Below are 16,480 nucleotides of genomic sequence, written 5' to 3'. Positions count from 1 at the left end.
GGATGTGGCCACAGGCACGGCCCTGCGTGGTGGCACTCACAACACCTAAGCCAGGCTGCTCGAGTGTTTGAGATGGGCTCACCAGGACTGCCAGAGCTGGGTCAGAATCGGCTGTTCACCAAGCAAGCAGAACTGCTTTGAAAAAGGGCTATCTGCCCTTTATAATCAACCACCCCCTTCCCCAACTCTTTAAACTTTGCTACATTTAAATCTTTCACACCACAGAGCTAAAACAGTGGCCAACAGGCTTTATTTATAAAAAAAACCCCAAACAAACAAAAACCAAACCCCAAAACAAAACACCCTATGAACTACATCTACAGAATGCACATCTTCCCATTGATTGACACATGCATAACGATTCAGCCAGGCCCAAGGGGTTAGTCCAGACTGGCAAGCCCAACCTCCAGCCTCAGAGTTGCATGGGACAGCGCTGCCAGGACCTTGATCTTGCCATGAGTGGCACACAATGGTCCTCGACTTGAGAGCTCTTCTCCCAAAGTACCAGCACTGCACCCCTTATACAAGGCTGAGTTCAGGTCCTCACCCCATGGCTTGGGGCCAGCCGAGGGCTGACAATCTGGGGTCAAATATTTAGTCCGGTCACAGGCAAACAAAGGAGAGGCTCTCACTTCGCTCAATCTGAACTAGGAGTGCTTGGCACTGGACAACTAACTGGTGATAAAATGCAGTATTTCATTACGCACCCTTGATGAAACCAGCCTCATTCTTGCCTAGTGCACAAACTCAACGTAGCGATCTTGGATCCTACCACCTAAGGTGGGTGCAGTTTCTTTTCAAGGTGCCAAAGTTCTCCACGTGTGTTGGGTCAGTCAGAGTTCATTCTAAAAAGATTTTTTTCTTTTTGTATTCTCCCTGAACAAGTACTGAGAAAAGCAGCCATCTAGAGCTGAAGCAGCGGTCAGTCTCCCACCCACGTGTCCTGATTTTATTACACAAGTGAGGTATTCTTTAAAAAAAAACCCACAACAACAAACAAAACAACAACAACAAAAAAAAACCCCAACCCCAAACCCAAAAGCAAACCCAAAACTAAAAAGAATTCTCTCTTTAAATCTAAACCTGTGCACAGGACATGCCAGGAGCAGAGTTCTCTTCAGTCCCATTTGCAACAGAAACGAAAAAAGTTTAAACTTACTCCTTGAAAGAAGGTTCTGAAACTGCCTGAAAACTAAGTTCAGTGTACTTGGGTACAACTGAAAGAAAAAAAAACCCCAGCATTGAGAAATGTAAACTTTTAATTTATTTACAAGCTTAAAGACTGAAGGAAACAGCATTTCCTATTGCTGACATTTGGAGGGGGCTGGTTCCTAAGCTTTGGAACAGCAGACGACTTAGCAGCAAACCCCACACGAGTGTTGGAGACCACAGTGCAATCGTTGGACTTCTCAAACTTCTCTTACCAAAGCAGTGGTGTCGGCTCTACTCAGGGGAGGAACAAGCTTTTAATCTGCTCTAACTCAGGTTTAACACTAAGAGGGATCTACTTTCAAGGTACTATGCTCATGGATTCCAAGAGTATTCAGTGAAACCAAGCCCCTGTTCTTGATTACACATTGCAGCTGAAAAAACAACAAGAGGGAAAAAAAAGCCAAGCAGATTTAAAAAGAATCCCTAATTTCTAGGCTGGGACAGAATCAATACATGGGACTCACATGGGTTAAACATGCTGTTGGATGCAGTTGTGGGGGCAACCCAGATTCCCAGGGAAGGGGAAAAAAAAAACCCAAAACCAAAAACAGGGTTAAAATGCTGGTAACAAGTCCTCAGGTTGCCTGTCACACAATACATTTAGACTGTACAGATTGGCAAACCTTTCCTACACGTAACATCCAGTTTTCCAAGCTTTATAAAAAATGTTGTAGACAGGACACCAACAGTGAATATAAAACAGTTAAAAAGAATCCTCTTAAAAAAAGCATGGAGGTGTGTGTCTTTTCCAATGAAGTCTCAAGAAACTGCCAAATCTGTGTGTTCCCAAAAAAGGACACGAGAAAAGTCGGTTGGGTTAAACTCATGCACAATCCTCAGCTAGAAAATTACACTGTTGGGGGAAGGGTGAGGGGGCTTAGGAAACAAAGGGGAACAAAAACAAAAAAAAAAAAAAAAAGAAAGAAAGAAAGAAAAAAAATCAATAGATTTATTGCCAAAGTTAAACCTCCTACGAGAAAAGAGTTTTAAAATCACTTTTGATTTATCAAACCACACAGCAGCATCAAGTGGGCACTTCTGTAAAAGTCTGCAAAATACCTAAAAGCTAAATTCTTTTTTTTTTTTTGTCTTTTTTTTTTTTTTTAATCATTTTTCAGAAGGGGGGGAAGGGGAATTAAAAAAAAAAAGAAAGATGGTTCAGTAACTTGTGAAGATACCATGGCAGTATTAATCTGTAACCATTACAATTAAAACCTACTGACAGGCATCACCCATCTGCTTATATATTACACATTCACAGAACAAGAACCACCTATTTGAAACTCGCATTATAGTGCAATTGCTTTTTGTCTATTTTTTTTTTGTGTGTGTTTTTTTTTTTTCCTTGCAGCCCCAAGTCTGCAGAGATTTTTTTTTTTTAATTTTTTTTAAGAAAGGTTAATTAGGAAAAAAAAAAAAGAAAGAAAACAAAACAAAACCAAAACCAAAGGAGGACAAAAAAAAAAACAACACCTGCCAAGACCTGTGAAAAGTTACCTCGGTTAAAAGGCATTTTACAGTAGTGAAGTCTAAAATCTCCATTAAAAAAAACCTATGGCCCCACACGACAGAACGTTTTTAACTGGAGTAAACCATTTTTTGCCATCACACAGGTACTCACTAAAGCAGTGCACACGGGGAAGGGGAGCAGTCATCATGATCAGGCTTGAGGGATGAGAAAGAGAACTTAAAAACGACAGCAGAATGTTCTCTAGAAACCTTTCGTGCCAAGTCCCTTGAAAAACTCCAGGATGATCAAACCTTTTGCACCTTTTTTTTGTTGTTTGTTTTTTTTTTTTCTTTTTCTTTTTTGAGGTAAAAATTCAGTCCAATGCATCAGAAAAGACCAAGTCTATGAATTTCTAGTACTGAAAAAAAACCAAACAAAACAAAAAACCCCAAAGAAACAAATGGCTCAATTGTGTTGGTGCATCAGACGTTGCTGCGATGGACAGATTCAGTGCGACGGTTCAGAGCTGCTGGTAGTGGGCAGCCTGAAATCAACCAGGCCCTCGCTGGAGCAAGTAAGGTGTTCAAAACCATTTCAGGACTGCATGGGTTGGTGGTTTTGCCTCATCTTCCAAAAAGCTCTCAAGCAAAATACATGGTGTGCTGAGTATCGTGGTGGATCTGCACTGCCTTTGCCAGAGCTTGAGGGTCGCGGCCGTTGCTCTGTCCTGACACGTGGCTGCCCTCAGCACTGCAAAACCAATGCACACAAGGAGCCATCAACAGCCTGGCCATGCAGTCTATAGATTCACAGAACAGCTGGGGTTGGAAGGGACCTTAAAGATCATCCAGTTCCAACTCCCTGATAAGGGCAGGGACACCTCCCACTAGCCCAGGTTGCTCAAGGCTTCATCCAACCTGGCCTTGAACACCTCCAGGGAGGGGACATCCACAACCTCCCTGGGCAACCTGTTCCAGCGTCTCACCATTCTCACTGTAGAGTTTCTTTTAAATACCTGTTATTCAGCTCTGTTATCTGGCTACCAAGAAGACAAGGCACAGTTCCTTACCTGTCATGATCTTTGTCCACAAGATGGTATCTGGCCCTAAATGCTACCAGCCTGGCGTAGTAGGCAGGAGCTGGAATGGAGACGGAACGCGTGCAGCGCACGTAGGTGTGACACAGCTGGTAGGTCAGGAGCTGCAGCTCGTCTGCGGTGAAGCAGTTGTCATCCCACAGGACCTGGTAGTGGGAGGGTCGGCTGGTTCCCTGGGGAGAACAGACGAGCAGTCAGCTGGACAGAAGCCACAGAAACGCAGAACGACACAGAACCCCAGCACGTGGGGTTGGAAGGGGCCTCTGGAATACATCCAGTCCAACCCCGCTGGCTGAAGTGGGGGCACCCACAGCAGCTTCCCAGGATCACAATGTTCATCTGGGTTTGGAATCTGTCTGGAGGAGACTCCACAACCTCTCTGGGCAGCCTACTCTAGGGCTCCAGCATCCTCACACCAACAGTTTTCCCTCCTGTTCAGATGGAACCTCTTGGGTTCCAGTTTGTGTTCATTGTTCCATGTCTTTCCACTGGGCACCACTGAAAGGAATCTGGCCCCATCTCCTGCCCCCCATCCTTTAGCTCTTGCTGAGCACTGATCAGATGTCGTCTCAAGCTGCTTTTCTCCAGACTCAACAGCCTCAGGGCTGCCAGCCTGTCCTTGAAGAGATGCTCCAGGCCCCTCAGCATTTTCATAGCCTCCACTGGACTTTCTCTAGTAGTTCTCTCTGTCTCTCGAACTGGGGAGCCCAGAACTGGACACAATACTCCAGCTGTGGCCTCACTGGGGCACAGCAGAAGGGAAGGAGAACCTCCCTTGACAAACAGAGTTTGTACCTGAAGGCTGCACCTTCAACCAGTGCACTGAAGTGTAAGTGCCAAATAGGCACAGGGCTGATGCAGCTGTAAGTATGCCAAGCTATAAACAGAAGCAACATTACTCATCAGAACAATGCTAAGGGTTTAGTCCTTGCAGCCTGGGCAGCAGAACTGAAACGTTACCTGAATTCCTGCATGGCTACAGAGGTAAAAGTCAAATTCAGAAGGATGTGTGATGGTGCTGTCCACAGTAGTGCCTGCTGGTACATTGCCACTCTTACCCACCTAGTGAGGAAAGTTTATTATTAGCCCACAGGTTTTTTTCTGAAAATGACCCAAAAATACCTCCTAAGGTAGGCTCTGCTTAAAGCTGTTTGAGAATTTACTGCTCAGAAAGGTGGAAAAATTTTAAGGTCATTTACATAGGAGGAATTAAATGTTCTCTGAGAGTTCCTTTTTAGAAACTTCACCAAATCCAACTGGTGTGTCATCAGAGAAAAAGAAAATACTTGCCAGTACCATTAAAACTGCAGAGTGGGATAAAGCCTACACAAGTAATTTAGGATCTTCAGAACCTGCAGGTTAGCTGAAATAAATTTATTTTTGTATCCTTGTTTGCACTCAGCCCCCCTGAGATCTGCATTTTTAAAGCAAAGTTGAAACCAGGGATGTTCCTAAAGGCTCCTTAGCTGGCTTGTGGATTTGTGCCGGGGCCAAATCTTACAAACCCATCTAGGGACAGCACAGGCCACAAACTGAACAACTGGTTCAGTTTACAGTCAGGAATCCCAGCCTGAAAAACCCAGGCTGCAGCTCCAGGTACACAAACACAGGGATATGGAGTATCCCTGCTCCAAAAGGGGCTGGGAACAAGCTGTTCCATCTGGCTGCTCCATCTAAAGCGACGAAAAAACCCAGGAGGAAGTGGTTATTTTGGTACAGAAAACCTGCTCCTGTGCAGAACTGCTGCTGCTTCTATGGATTGATTCAGTGCTGGTGGGCAAAAGGGATACCACCCCACTTAACCAAACAACTACTTTCCTGTTGCCATCACCTCCTCTTTATGTAGTCAACATTACTTGCCCTTTCAGTTTTGTCAGCACAGAACAGCCTGGTGTGGTGCCTTTTCTGCACAACAATGTAGGTTATTCCTGGTCTATAGTCTTCTTCCAAACTAATGCAGGCCTTCCGGATCGCTATCAGCTCTGGCCAAGCTACCTACAAGTAGAAGATGCAATTATTGGGTGCTGAATTCAGTACACATTCTATTATATTTTTTTCCACATAGAAATGTCAGTTTGCAAGGAATATGATCTAACAGGATAATTGCAGCTCTTCTCCAGGCTAAACAGCCCCAGGTCTCTCAGCCTTGCCCCCTCGCAGTCACCTCACCATCTTCATAGCCCCTTGCTGGACTCTCCCCAGTAGTTCCCTCTCTTGAGCTAGGAAACTCAGATCTGGACACAGTACTCCAGGAAATATTCCTTCTGCTTGACCAGAACTCAATGCAACTGTTCACTGTCCCCATAACAAAACCAATCTACAGATAGAGATTTTTTTTTCAAGGGCCAATCCCTTTATACAGGCAACAAGAAATCATTAGACAATACCTGCTTCATCTGTCCCTCTGATACTCCTCCTCTGTAGTAAATGATCCTGGTGGGCTTGAAACGAGTGGACTTGTAGAACTGGATCAACAGCTCTCGCACCATGTTGGTGAGGTCCTGTATGACCTCCTGGCTGTAGAGCAGCTCCTGGGAGGTCTCCTGGCGGGAGGTCTGGACGCGCACGGTGGCGCAGTACCGGCTGGGGTGCCCGTCCATGCTGCCCACCACTGCCGCTATTGACGGCTTCTTCCCATCCCCAGCAGGAGGGTGAGTGACATCTGCTCCCAGAAAGATCACTGGCTGCTGGAACACTGATGGCCTGTTGGATCAAGGAAAATAATAACAAAGAATGGGGTTGAGGAAGGAAAAAAAATGCTGCAACTGAAGCAAGTGTATCCAAACCACTCAACAGAACTAAAACCCTGCCAGGAGCTTTACAGACAAAGTTCTCCACTTCAAGCTCTTTTAACCCAGAGAGAACAGAAAGTGAAAAAGAGAAGGGGGACAGGCAGGCAGTTACAAGCACTTATCAGAAGTCATTCCTCCTTTTCATCCAGTTTGGAAGGAAATAGAGGGTGCTTAAGGAGTTGAGCAGAGGAAAGGCAGAGGGGAAAAAAAGCCTTTGTCAGCTTGTTTGCACACACAGTGTGTGAGAGATGATCCCCAGCTCACTAGGCAGACTCTGAATGCAGAAGCATCCTTCTCTGTCCACTCCAGACTCTGCATTTCTAAAGCAGGCAGTATTTTGACAGGAGTCACTGCAGCTAACACAACAAACTGACATCCCTTTGCTTAACAAACCAGACTTGAAGGAGAGCTTTAGATTTAATCTCACCTTTGATGAGGTACCAGCACATTGTTGATTCCTCCAAGCTTTGCATTTATCTTCAGACACAGGTTGGAGAGCGTTTGTGGTGAGGTTTTTACCACATTCTTTACCTGAACACACTGAGTGGCCATTCCTAGGAGAGTGTCACCAACCCGCTTTACTTCAGCTGTGACAGAAAGAGAAGTTAGTGGTTGCAGTTACCTGCAGTCAGGGGTTCCAGCTGCCTTCTTTTATTAATTTTTGTTTTCAAATGTTACCATAAAAAGTTCCCTGACAAATGTTCAGTACCATCTTTGGTAACATACAAGTATCGCATCTCCAAATCCCCCTTTTAAACAGCAGAATCATAGATTCATAGAATGGTCAGCGTTGGAAGGGACCTTAAAGGTCATCCAGTTCCAACCTCCCTGCCAGGTTGCTCAAGGTCTCATCCAACCTGGTCTTGAACACCTCCAGGGAGGGGGCATCCATGACCTCCCTGGGCAACCTGTTTCAGTGTCTCACCACCCTCACTGTAAAGAATTTTTTTCCTAATTTCCAGTCTAAATCTGCCCTCCTCAAGCTTCAATCCACTCCCTCTCACCCTACCACAACAATCCCTTGTAAAGAAGTCTCTCCCCAGCTTTCTTGTAAGCCCCCTTCAGGTCCTGAAGGGCTAAAGGGTTTTTCCCCCAGCCTTCTTTCCTATTGCCTGTTCTGCCTCCTTCTCACCACTGAAATGCAGAACAAGCTGCCCACTCTCTGCACAACTGATGGACACTTCCCAGCCTCCCCTCCATACCATACACCGGCGTCTTTCCGGGCAGGATCACCACGATCAGCTGCAGCCCCACGTAGGTCAGCTTCAGGTGTTTGAACATGGGCTCCACACTGTCTGCCCCCTGGGCATATTTGCAGAAGCAGGGCTGGCCTTGGATGGGCATCCCGGCGTCCTTGGAGATCTTGCGCAGCTGGTCCGTGAAGCTCCTGGAGATGACAAACCTGGCTCTGTCTTGCCCTTTTCACTGGGTCAGCACTTTGCCTTTGGTTTATCAACAAGATCTAAGCTGTTGCAGCTATTTCACAGCCCTTCCAAGCTGACACTAGTCACTATCTGTTAGCAGTTCTGTCACTCTGAGGAACTCATGTGATTCTAATCCTGTTGGAGGACATTTCATAAGCTTGATGCTGTAATTTTAGAAGTTTTGATGAAACAAACACACATTTGGAGTTGGATGTTCTGAGGCAGGTTCCCAAACTAATACTGGTAGCTCTAATACATTTTCATTCATCCACCAAACTTATCTAAGCATGATTTTGGCTGCACATTTCAGAGTAATTTGAAGGACCAGGGGGGAGGGGGGAAAAAAGTGGCACATGTTGCCTGGGAGGCAGTAAAGGTCAAGGGAAAAAATAACTCAGATTTTAGAATGGAAGGCCACAGTCAGTTATTTGTAAAAACAACAGGATGTGAGTAGAATGTAGCCTCCAGAGCAGGAAACACAGCCTCAGTGGTGAGGGATTTAATGCTTTTCCATCAAGTTAAGAACTTTGCCACAGCCTCCTCCCAGGTTGTAAACATTTAAGACACTGCAGGACTGTCTAGTCCTCTTTTTACTATTAGATACATTAAAACCAACTGATACTGCAGATCATCCTTCAGATATAGGAGGAGAATAAACCCTGAAATAGGGATCCTGAAATAAATAGGGAAATACTTACTTCAGCAAGTCTTCCCTGCATTGTTTCTGAGGAGCGAAACAAGCAACAGCCCAAACTTTAATCTCAATGCCAGCATAGAACTGTTTCCCTCTCATGTCCCACACACCTTGGTTTGGTGTGGCCACAGTCTTGTTCTAGGTAAAAAACAAAAGGCAAATAAAAAGTAAACCAAAAGAACTGTACTGCTTGTTTTGCTGATAGCAGAAGAGTGCTCACAGAAAGGAGGCCTTATGAGAAGACATAGAAAATAAAGAGTCCAAGTAACCTCAGGACAAGGCACTTCACAAAGCATGGAAAACTCACCCTGCCTCCATATTGCAGCATTGGTGCTGGCAAAACTCTGCCTGTCAGCTCTGTCATTTCATTATGGACAACGATGCCAAACTCCTTCAGATAGGGATCTGGCCCACCAACCATGCTGTTACTTTTCACCTAGTGACAAAAAATGAATTTATGTCGCTCCATCAAATGCTTCAGGTGCCTCTGTCCTCTCTGCCATGAACAGGATTTCTATCTACACAGAATGGTAGGGGTAGGAAGGGACCTCTGGAGATCAAGTCCAACCTGAGAGAAGGTCACACAGGAACGTGTCCAGGTGGGCTTGGAATGTCTCCAGAGATGGAGACTCCACCACCTCTCAGGGCAGCCTGTTCTCATGCTCTGTCACCCTTAAATCAAAGAAGTTTTTCCTCATGTTTAGATGGAACTTCCCATGTTCAAGTTTGTGCCCATCACCCCTTGTCCTGTCTCTGGGCACCCCTGAAAAAAGACTTGTTTTAAAGAAGACAGAATTTTTAACCTCTGCAGCTCTTGGTCGTTCTGTTCATGATTCTATGTGCTACTGGAAGAGCCACAGGCAGTGACACAGAGACTGCTGAGCTGGAAAAGCCACTTACGAGTCTGCTGATTTCCTCCTGTCGGTCTGGGGCAGATCTTGCGGTTGCTTTGATCATGGTGGAAGTCTGATTGTCTGTGAGCTTCTTGATGCACCTCTGGCCTGCCACGATGTTGCACACCTGCATGGAACACAGAGGAGTGGCCTGACACTGTGTGACACTGAATCATAGAATGCTTTAGGTGGAAGGGACCTGTAAAACTTATCCAGTCCAGTCCCCTCACAGTGAGCAGGGACATCTTCAGCTGGATTGCTCAGAGCCCCATCCAACCTGATCAGGAATGGTTCCAGGATGAGACACCTACCACCTCTCTGAGCAACCTGGGACAAGATCTCACCACCCTCAGAGTGAAAAATGTCTTCCTTGTAACTAAAATGTCCACCCTTTTAGTTTAAAAACTGTAACAGACCCTGCTAAAAACCTCTGTCTCCAGCCTTCTGCTCAGCCCTTTACACACTGAAAGCCACAAGAACCCCCTACAGCCTCTTCTATACTCAGAGGATTCACCACAGTGCAAGAGAAAGCCAGATTCTTACCTCAAGTGGTAAGTATGTGTGTTTCTGTTCCTGTCCTACTTGGAGACAGGGAAGGTGAGGATATTTTAGCTGCAGACTGTACTTCTGCTTAAAATACTGAGCTACTGTGCACTCCATAGCCTGCCCATTTTCCAGCTGCAGAGGAAACCTACAAAGGACATTTGTTCTGGTTAGAATTTTCAAGATGTTTTTTTTTAAAGGAAAAGATGGTATGGAAAATTTCTTTTCCTTAGCTACTGGATCTCTTCTCTATGAAAAGTTTAGGGTTTTTTAGACTATATACTGCGTTTTTCATAGCTACTTTAAAAATTATGTTATATTTAAAACCCAGGGATTCAGCTTCACTTTTCCTGGGTGAAAGGCAGTAAAAGAGGTCTAAATGATTATTATTCCTCTGTTCCACTAAAACTAAACACCTTTGAACAGCCACAGAGCTGCTTCACCTCCAGAACTGGCTGTTCTTGCACAAAGAGGTTCATGACTTTTAAGAAAGCACTCCTAGATTCCTAGAAGGGTTTGGGTTGGAAGGGACCTTAAAGAGCATCTGGTTCCAATTCCCTCAGAATGGGCAGAGACACCTTCCACTAGCCCAGGTTGCTCAAGGCTTCCTCCAACCTGGCCTTGAACACTTCCAGGGAAGGGGCATCCACAAATTCCCTGGGCAATCTGTTCCAGTGCCTCACTCCCCTCACTGTAAAGAATTCCCCCCTCATCCCCACTGGTGTACGTACGTCTGGTGGCTGGCCGGCCGCCGGGTCACATTACACACACGGTACTTCCTCTTCATCTGCCCACAGTGGGTAACCTCCACTTTTAGACCTGAAAACCCAACACAAAAGTCACCTAAATAAATTCAGGCACAGGAGTCACCTTTGAAAAAGATGAAGGCAAAAATAAAAAAAGCACAGGCCAGCTGCTCAAGGGCTTTGCCCATTTTCCTTACAATGCACCATGAGCAGGCTTGCAGTGCTTTGTGGCAGCAGCTTTAGAACAAGCCCTTACCTCTGATTTCTTTGGTAAACTTGACACGCTGGGAGTCTGTAAGAGGTTTGGTCTGTTCATTGATGTTCTGAATGTCCAACACCTCACACATGAATTCAATGATAGGCTGAGCACGATAGAAAGCAGTTGCTGACACTAAGATTTAAAAAGGAGTAAAATAGGACTTAATTTAGAAGCAGGAAGAACTCTGTTCCGTTAATGAGACAGAATTTCCTACATACCATCGATGTTCAGCATCATGTTCCACATGGCAGGCCTGACTGACTGGTGGAAACCAAACCAGACCTCCCTGCCACCTCCCAGGGGGTGGTAATAACCTTCAGGGGGGGAGAAAAAAGAGCGACCCACTGGAGTGTACCTGAAAAATGATAAGACAATTTGTACTTTGACAATTCCTTTCCAATACTCCTTTTCACGTCTCTGCCTATGGTCTTTAAAACACATTTCTATAGCACAGCAGAACTGTTGGAGCTAATTCATGACGGGCACACAAAGCCTTTCGTGACCGTGCTGGCTACAGCAAATTCCCCTTAGAAACATGACCAGCAGACACAAGTCCTGAGTTCAGATCAGATTTCCCTATTCTAGTGCATATTTGTGAGGCAGGGGTTGAATTACACAACTGCATCACTCATCCCTTCTACCTTAGCGAAGAGTAACAGCAGAACAGCAGCCAGTCCTGACAAACACAAGTGTTAAGACAGGCACAAGATCAAGGCAGGCAGGAAGGCACCCAAAGCACCCACCTCATGGAAGGAAGGTGCCGAGTGATCACGTCAAGAGCCTGCACAGAGTCTTCAGGAACTTCATTCAAGTGCCCAGCCAGAGCTTCCAGCAGCAGCTGAAGGCTGACGACTGACACCCACTGAATGGAGACTTTAAATGTCTGGTCCTTGCCCTCTCCTGGGAGTGTCACCTCCATATCCACCTGACACAGAACAGAATTAAGCACAAGCTTTCATTATGGATTGCAGATCATCCCAGATCTGGGCAATGGTGTACTTTTCTCTTAGTAGTCTTTGGATCTGTATTTTTGACACTGTCTGTGTTATTCTCTTAAAATATTACAATCAGTTTCCATAGGATTTCAAAATCTTGGCATTATTAATCTCAGAAACTGCACTGAGGTATCTTTGAGTGCAAATTTTAAGCAGCAATTAGTATGGTGACATCAAAGCTCTGGAGAATTGTGAGTCAAGTTTTTTTTTAAGTCAATCAATTCATAACAAGATGTCTTGAGAACCAAACAGAAAGGCAAGAAAACCTCTTGGTCAAAAAGAAGACTCACAAATCTCAGAGCTCCAGCACAGCATTTGGGATCATTCTCACACAGTGCCAGTGTGAGCTCATCCTACCTGTTCCTCATGGCACTGCACCACAAATAACCAGACCCTGGGGAGGAGAGAGAATGGGGTTTGGTTTCCCATCAGGACTGGTCATTACAGACTGCAATCTATCAGAGGTAGGGTGCTGGTGAGCACAGCCCAGAACAGGAAGAGCCAGTACAGCTGATATGGTTGTCTTTATGGAACAGGAGGAGGTATCTCCACAGTGCAGCCTATTTGTCATCCATAATGACTTTTATCATTTTGCAACAGAATGGGGGTTAAAACAGAGAAGGGAAGCTTCTATTAGGGTGAAAAAAGGTCAATCTGCCTGAAGCTGAAAGAGCACAATGCTAGCTCACATGCTCACTGTCAAACTCTCCAGGTGAAGAGCTGGGAGTCAGAGACTTAAGTAAAACACCACTTAAGTTCCTAGAGATCCCTGATGGGCACTCTCTAGTGTTTCCAGGATGGCACCAAGAGGTGTGACAGCTTTGGGGGGTTTAAGACAATGCAAGAACAATTTGCAAATGACACTGTAACAGTTTCCTTACAGAAGCATAGACCTGCCCCTGCTGACACTCACTCTGTCCCGGCCGATGGGTAAGGGGTGAGCTGTGTACATGTTGCGCTTCCCATCGTACCCAGGCTGCCGATCCCCAAATATCTGCATCTTGAAGTGTCTCACCATGGTATCCACCACCTCTCTGCAGAGTTAGGTCAAAGAACAGAAGATCTAGCAATAGTCTTACACAGTCTAATATTAATTTCTCATATTTTCTTAAATGAGCAAGGTAGGAGAAACAACAATGCAGCAAAACTCCCCCCAGGCAGCAGCTGAAGAGCTTTACAAGTCATCTCCGGAGCAAGACACCCAGGTTTCCACACTGAGGTGGAAAGGTTTTTGTCAGCAGGGACACAGCCAAAACAGACAATGGGATCTGGAGAGCTGTTCAAACACAGGAGCAAAGATAAGCATCTACTTTGGGATGAGGGGAGTGCTCTGTGGGTTGATTCTACTGACAAAGCACCCACATGAGGACCCTAAGAGGCTCTGCGTCAATCTGCAAGCTGAATTCCCTCCCCTCAGCTGCTAGCACACGTTTGTATAACAGGCTGTGGAACAATTAGCAGGGACTGGAAAATAAACCCAGCTGTAGTTCAAGGCTTTGTACATTTCCTAGAGCCTTCAGAGAACAGGCCAATTGCAAAACTCTTCATAAAAATAAGGAGAATATTGTATTATGGTTCAGTGCCCAGCAGCTGCTGCCCATTGCAGAGACACTCCCTGGCCTTGGGCGGCTGAAGGATTTCCAGGATCAACAGTTTGCTCACACTCAGGCACAAAGACTGTGTCACTTTTTAATTAAATGACTCCTACCTGTTGACTCTTCGGGGGCGTTTCTCTGGTTTGATATCTACATCGTAGTGATAAACATCAATCTTGGGGATCTGAACCTGAAAGTGATTGGCAAGGAGGCGGATGGGTTTCCCAACAGTTCCCAGGCCCGGGCGGCGGGGTGGCTGGAAAAGGCTTGCTGGGGGCCCTGGGGAAGTCAAATAAATATGTATGAGGTGTAATCGATCCTTCAGTGCTGTATCCTTTCAGGTGCACTGTGGCTGACTCTCTGACAGGGCAGAGAGAAATCCTAAGTAGCTTTCTGAGGTTGCAAATGGAGGTGTTCCAAGTGGCTCAGCCTTCCAGCTTCTCTGAACTGCCAGGGAAAAAACCACGTTCCCTAAAGCACACATGGGACAGAGCCACAACTCACTCTCAAAACTAATGATACTTATTCATGACTGTGGGTGTGAACTTCACAGAATCCTGAGATTTACATCTTACATATTTTTATGCCATGTAAAGATAAATACATTCCTACCATTACCTCTAGAACCTGCCCACAGCCACACAAGCCACATTTTTTTCATCATTTTCAGTACAGGTTTAAAGTTCAGCAGTCAGTGGCTGTCACTTTTGGCATACTTAGGACATTACCCCAAATTTTCATCTGAAAATTGGTATTAGCTGGAAATGGGTAAGAGATACTTTGATTTTAAGCTAAATTTAAACCATATTTCAATACTGAATCTAGGTTGAAAGAGTTTTGTTCCTTCCTTAACACTATGAACACATCACTTTAAAGGAGTGAAAGACTTTCCCCTTTTAAAAATTCAGCCAATTTAAAATTCCAACAAAAAGGGAAGGAGTGAGGGAAGGGTTAGGCTTTCTAAGAATAAGGGAGAAAGCATAAAGGCAGATACAGGCTCTGAATAGATGTGGAGAAGATAATGTGTTTGGACAAAAGAGCTTCAGGTACAGTTCTAAGGAGGAAATTATTGGAGGTTTGAAAAAAGTACTCACACTTGTCTCACTCACAAAACTAGCTAGTCACTAGTTAAGTCTTTAGTTAACTTCCTTAAGTGTTAAGATCTTAGATACCATGTTAACAAGATTAAACAGATGTTTTTAAAATCAAACTCAGTCTCAGCTGACACTGCACATCAAGCCTTTTCCTGGATTTGGTCTACATCTGCCAGTGCTTAGCGTGACTGAAGCTTCTTCCATCTGTTGTGGAGTAGCAAAGGAGAGGGGGGAAATGTGTCAGAAGACAACAAAGCAATAATAAACCAATCATAAAACATAGTCAAAGGTTTACAGTTGCTGTCCGGAGGGAAGAGAAGCTACAGGAGGACGAAACTCCTATCTGGGTACACTTCAGGGTGCAGCAATAAACTTTAACACAACCATAAACCAAACCTAGGACCAAATCCAAGGAGCCTTCTCCACTGGGTTTATAAAACATACAGTGGCTACTGCATTAACAGTTAAAATCACCAGTCTGAGGACACTAACCCCAGAGTATTTAGAGCATATAAATGGCTGTAGCCCACCCATCACCAGCCGAAGCTGGGGTGGCTGCTGGGGCCACAGTCATCCCACACCACATCTCACTGACTCTGCAGCTGCAGGACTGCCTGGGATCCTGCAGGAGCAGCTCAGCATGCCCCAGTTACACCGGCTGTGGGGCACAGCTAGCACTGCAAAACCCTGCAGCTGCCTCGACAAGCATGAATCATTGAGGGCAGTCGAAGTTATTTGGATACTACAGAGATGATCCATTAATCCTGTGCTAATTAGTCTGAAGTAAGTGCAGGCACTGACCTCCTGCAAGAGATTAAATGACAACTATATTTACCCATTTTCCTCCCTCGGTATTGACAAGTTCTGTAAACAAGCATGGCAAGGCTGACCTCGGTCGGGTTAGATCAAAGGAGGTAATAAACTTTCCTTTCTGAAGTTATTTCTCAAAGGATTCCAGGAAACAAGCTAAACCCAGTTTTCCCAACTGAAGGCAGGCTGCCCTGCAAGTTACACTTATTGTATCAGGATTTTAACCTGATCAGCCTGCCCATGGTTATATTATATCTGCCATTAGCCTTTTAATTTCTTCTACTCTGTGTCAATTCTGGACTAAGCATCTCAACCACGTTACTTCAGACAGGAAGCAGTTTCACTCACTAAACTGAAAGAGGATCTGCTTATGTAGTAGGAAGTCAGAAAGGACACACTGCATCCTACAAATACACAGCAGCCTCTCTGAGTCAGGTCTCCACTACCTTAAAATCTGGATTTTTCTGGAACTGCACCTTCGTATCAATAAGCATTTCCTATCACACCAAAACTAACATCACTTCAGTGATACCGACAGTTTGAACAGGAACTTGACAGATAAACTGCACAGAATACTTTGGTCAAGAACTACCTCTTGCAGACATTTGACAGGAGAATAATCACAGAGCATGTCACAAGCAGGAAAATGCCATATAGAAAGCGCCAATATTTAACCAAAGCTTATGTTAAAACAACAACAGGAGGTACGACCTTAACCTCTTAATAATCACTCAATGTCAAAAATGCAACTTATTATTGTACAGTTTACAGGACTCATCTGCAGTAGGGCATGACCCACAGCCCTACTACATGTGCTTCCTCTGAGCCCAGCCTGGACACGTTCTCTGCTCCCGGCCGGGGTAATTACGCTGTAGCT

At 45.1% G+C, this 16,480-nt stretch overlaps 1 protein-coding gene across 2 annotated transcripts in view; it reads right to left on the bottom strand.

Annotated features, from left to right (window-relative positions):
- Positions 1–16,480, bottom strand: part of LOC104307356 (argonaute RISC catalytic component 3) — a 78,235-nt gene that overhangs the window by 60,962 nt on the left and 793 nt on the right. Inside the window, exons 2-18 of one of the 2 annotated variants that reach the window (XM_054170531.1) lie at positions 13,813–13,978; positions 13,018–13,138; positions 11,853–12,034; positions 11,328–11,464; positions 11,107–11,241; positions 10,836–10,923; positions 10,105–10,252; positions 9,569–9,688; positions 8,976–9,104; positions 8,673–8,806; positions 7,753–7,937; positions 6,978–7,137; positions 6,146–6,461; positions 5,619–5,753; positions 4,719–4,820; positions 3,732–3,931; positions 3,021–3,412 (exon numbers count right to left, since the gene is read on the bottom strand). In XM_054170531.1, coding sequence (XP_054026506.1) covers positions 3,304–3,412; positions 3,732–3,931; positions 4,719–4,820; positions 5,619–5,753; positions 6,146–6,461; positions 6,978–7,137; positions 7,753–7,937; positions 8,673–8,806; positions 8,976–9,104; positions 9,569–9,688; positions 10,105–10,252; positions 10,836–10,923; positions 11,107–11,241; positions 11,328–11,464; positions 11,853–12,034; positions 13,018–13,138; positions 13,813–13,978 — 2,567 coding nt within the window. In that variant the 3' untranslated portion in view covers positions 3,021–3,303. Of the gene's footprint in view, positions 1–3,020; positions 3,413–3,731; positions 3,932–4,718; positions 4,821–5,618; positions 5,754–6,145; positions 6,462–6,977; positions 7,138–7,752; positions 7,938–8,672; positions 8,807–8,975; positions 9,105–9,568; positions 9,689–10,104; positions 10,253–10,835; positions 10,924–11,106; positions 11,242–11,327; positions 11,465–11,852; positions 12,035–13,017; positions 13,139–13,812; positions 13,979–16,480 lie in introns of those variants that run through there. The other variant, XM_054170529.1, reaches the window with a different exon arrangement.

This window comes from Dryobates pubescens, chromosome 20, assembly GCF_014839835.1.
Source record: "Dryobates pubescens isolate bDryPub1 chromosome 20, bDryPub1.pri, whole genome shotgun sequence".
Taxonomy (NCBI): Eukaryota; Metazoa; Chordata; class Aves; order Piciformes; family Picidae; genus Dryobates; species Dryobates pubescens.
Note: the sequence above shows the minus strand (reverse complement) of the source record. Positions and strands in the feature narration are given on the sequence as shown.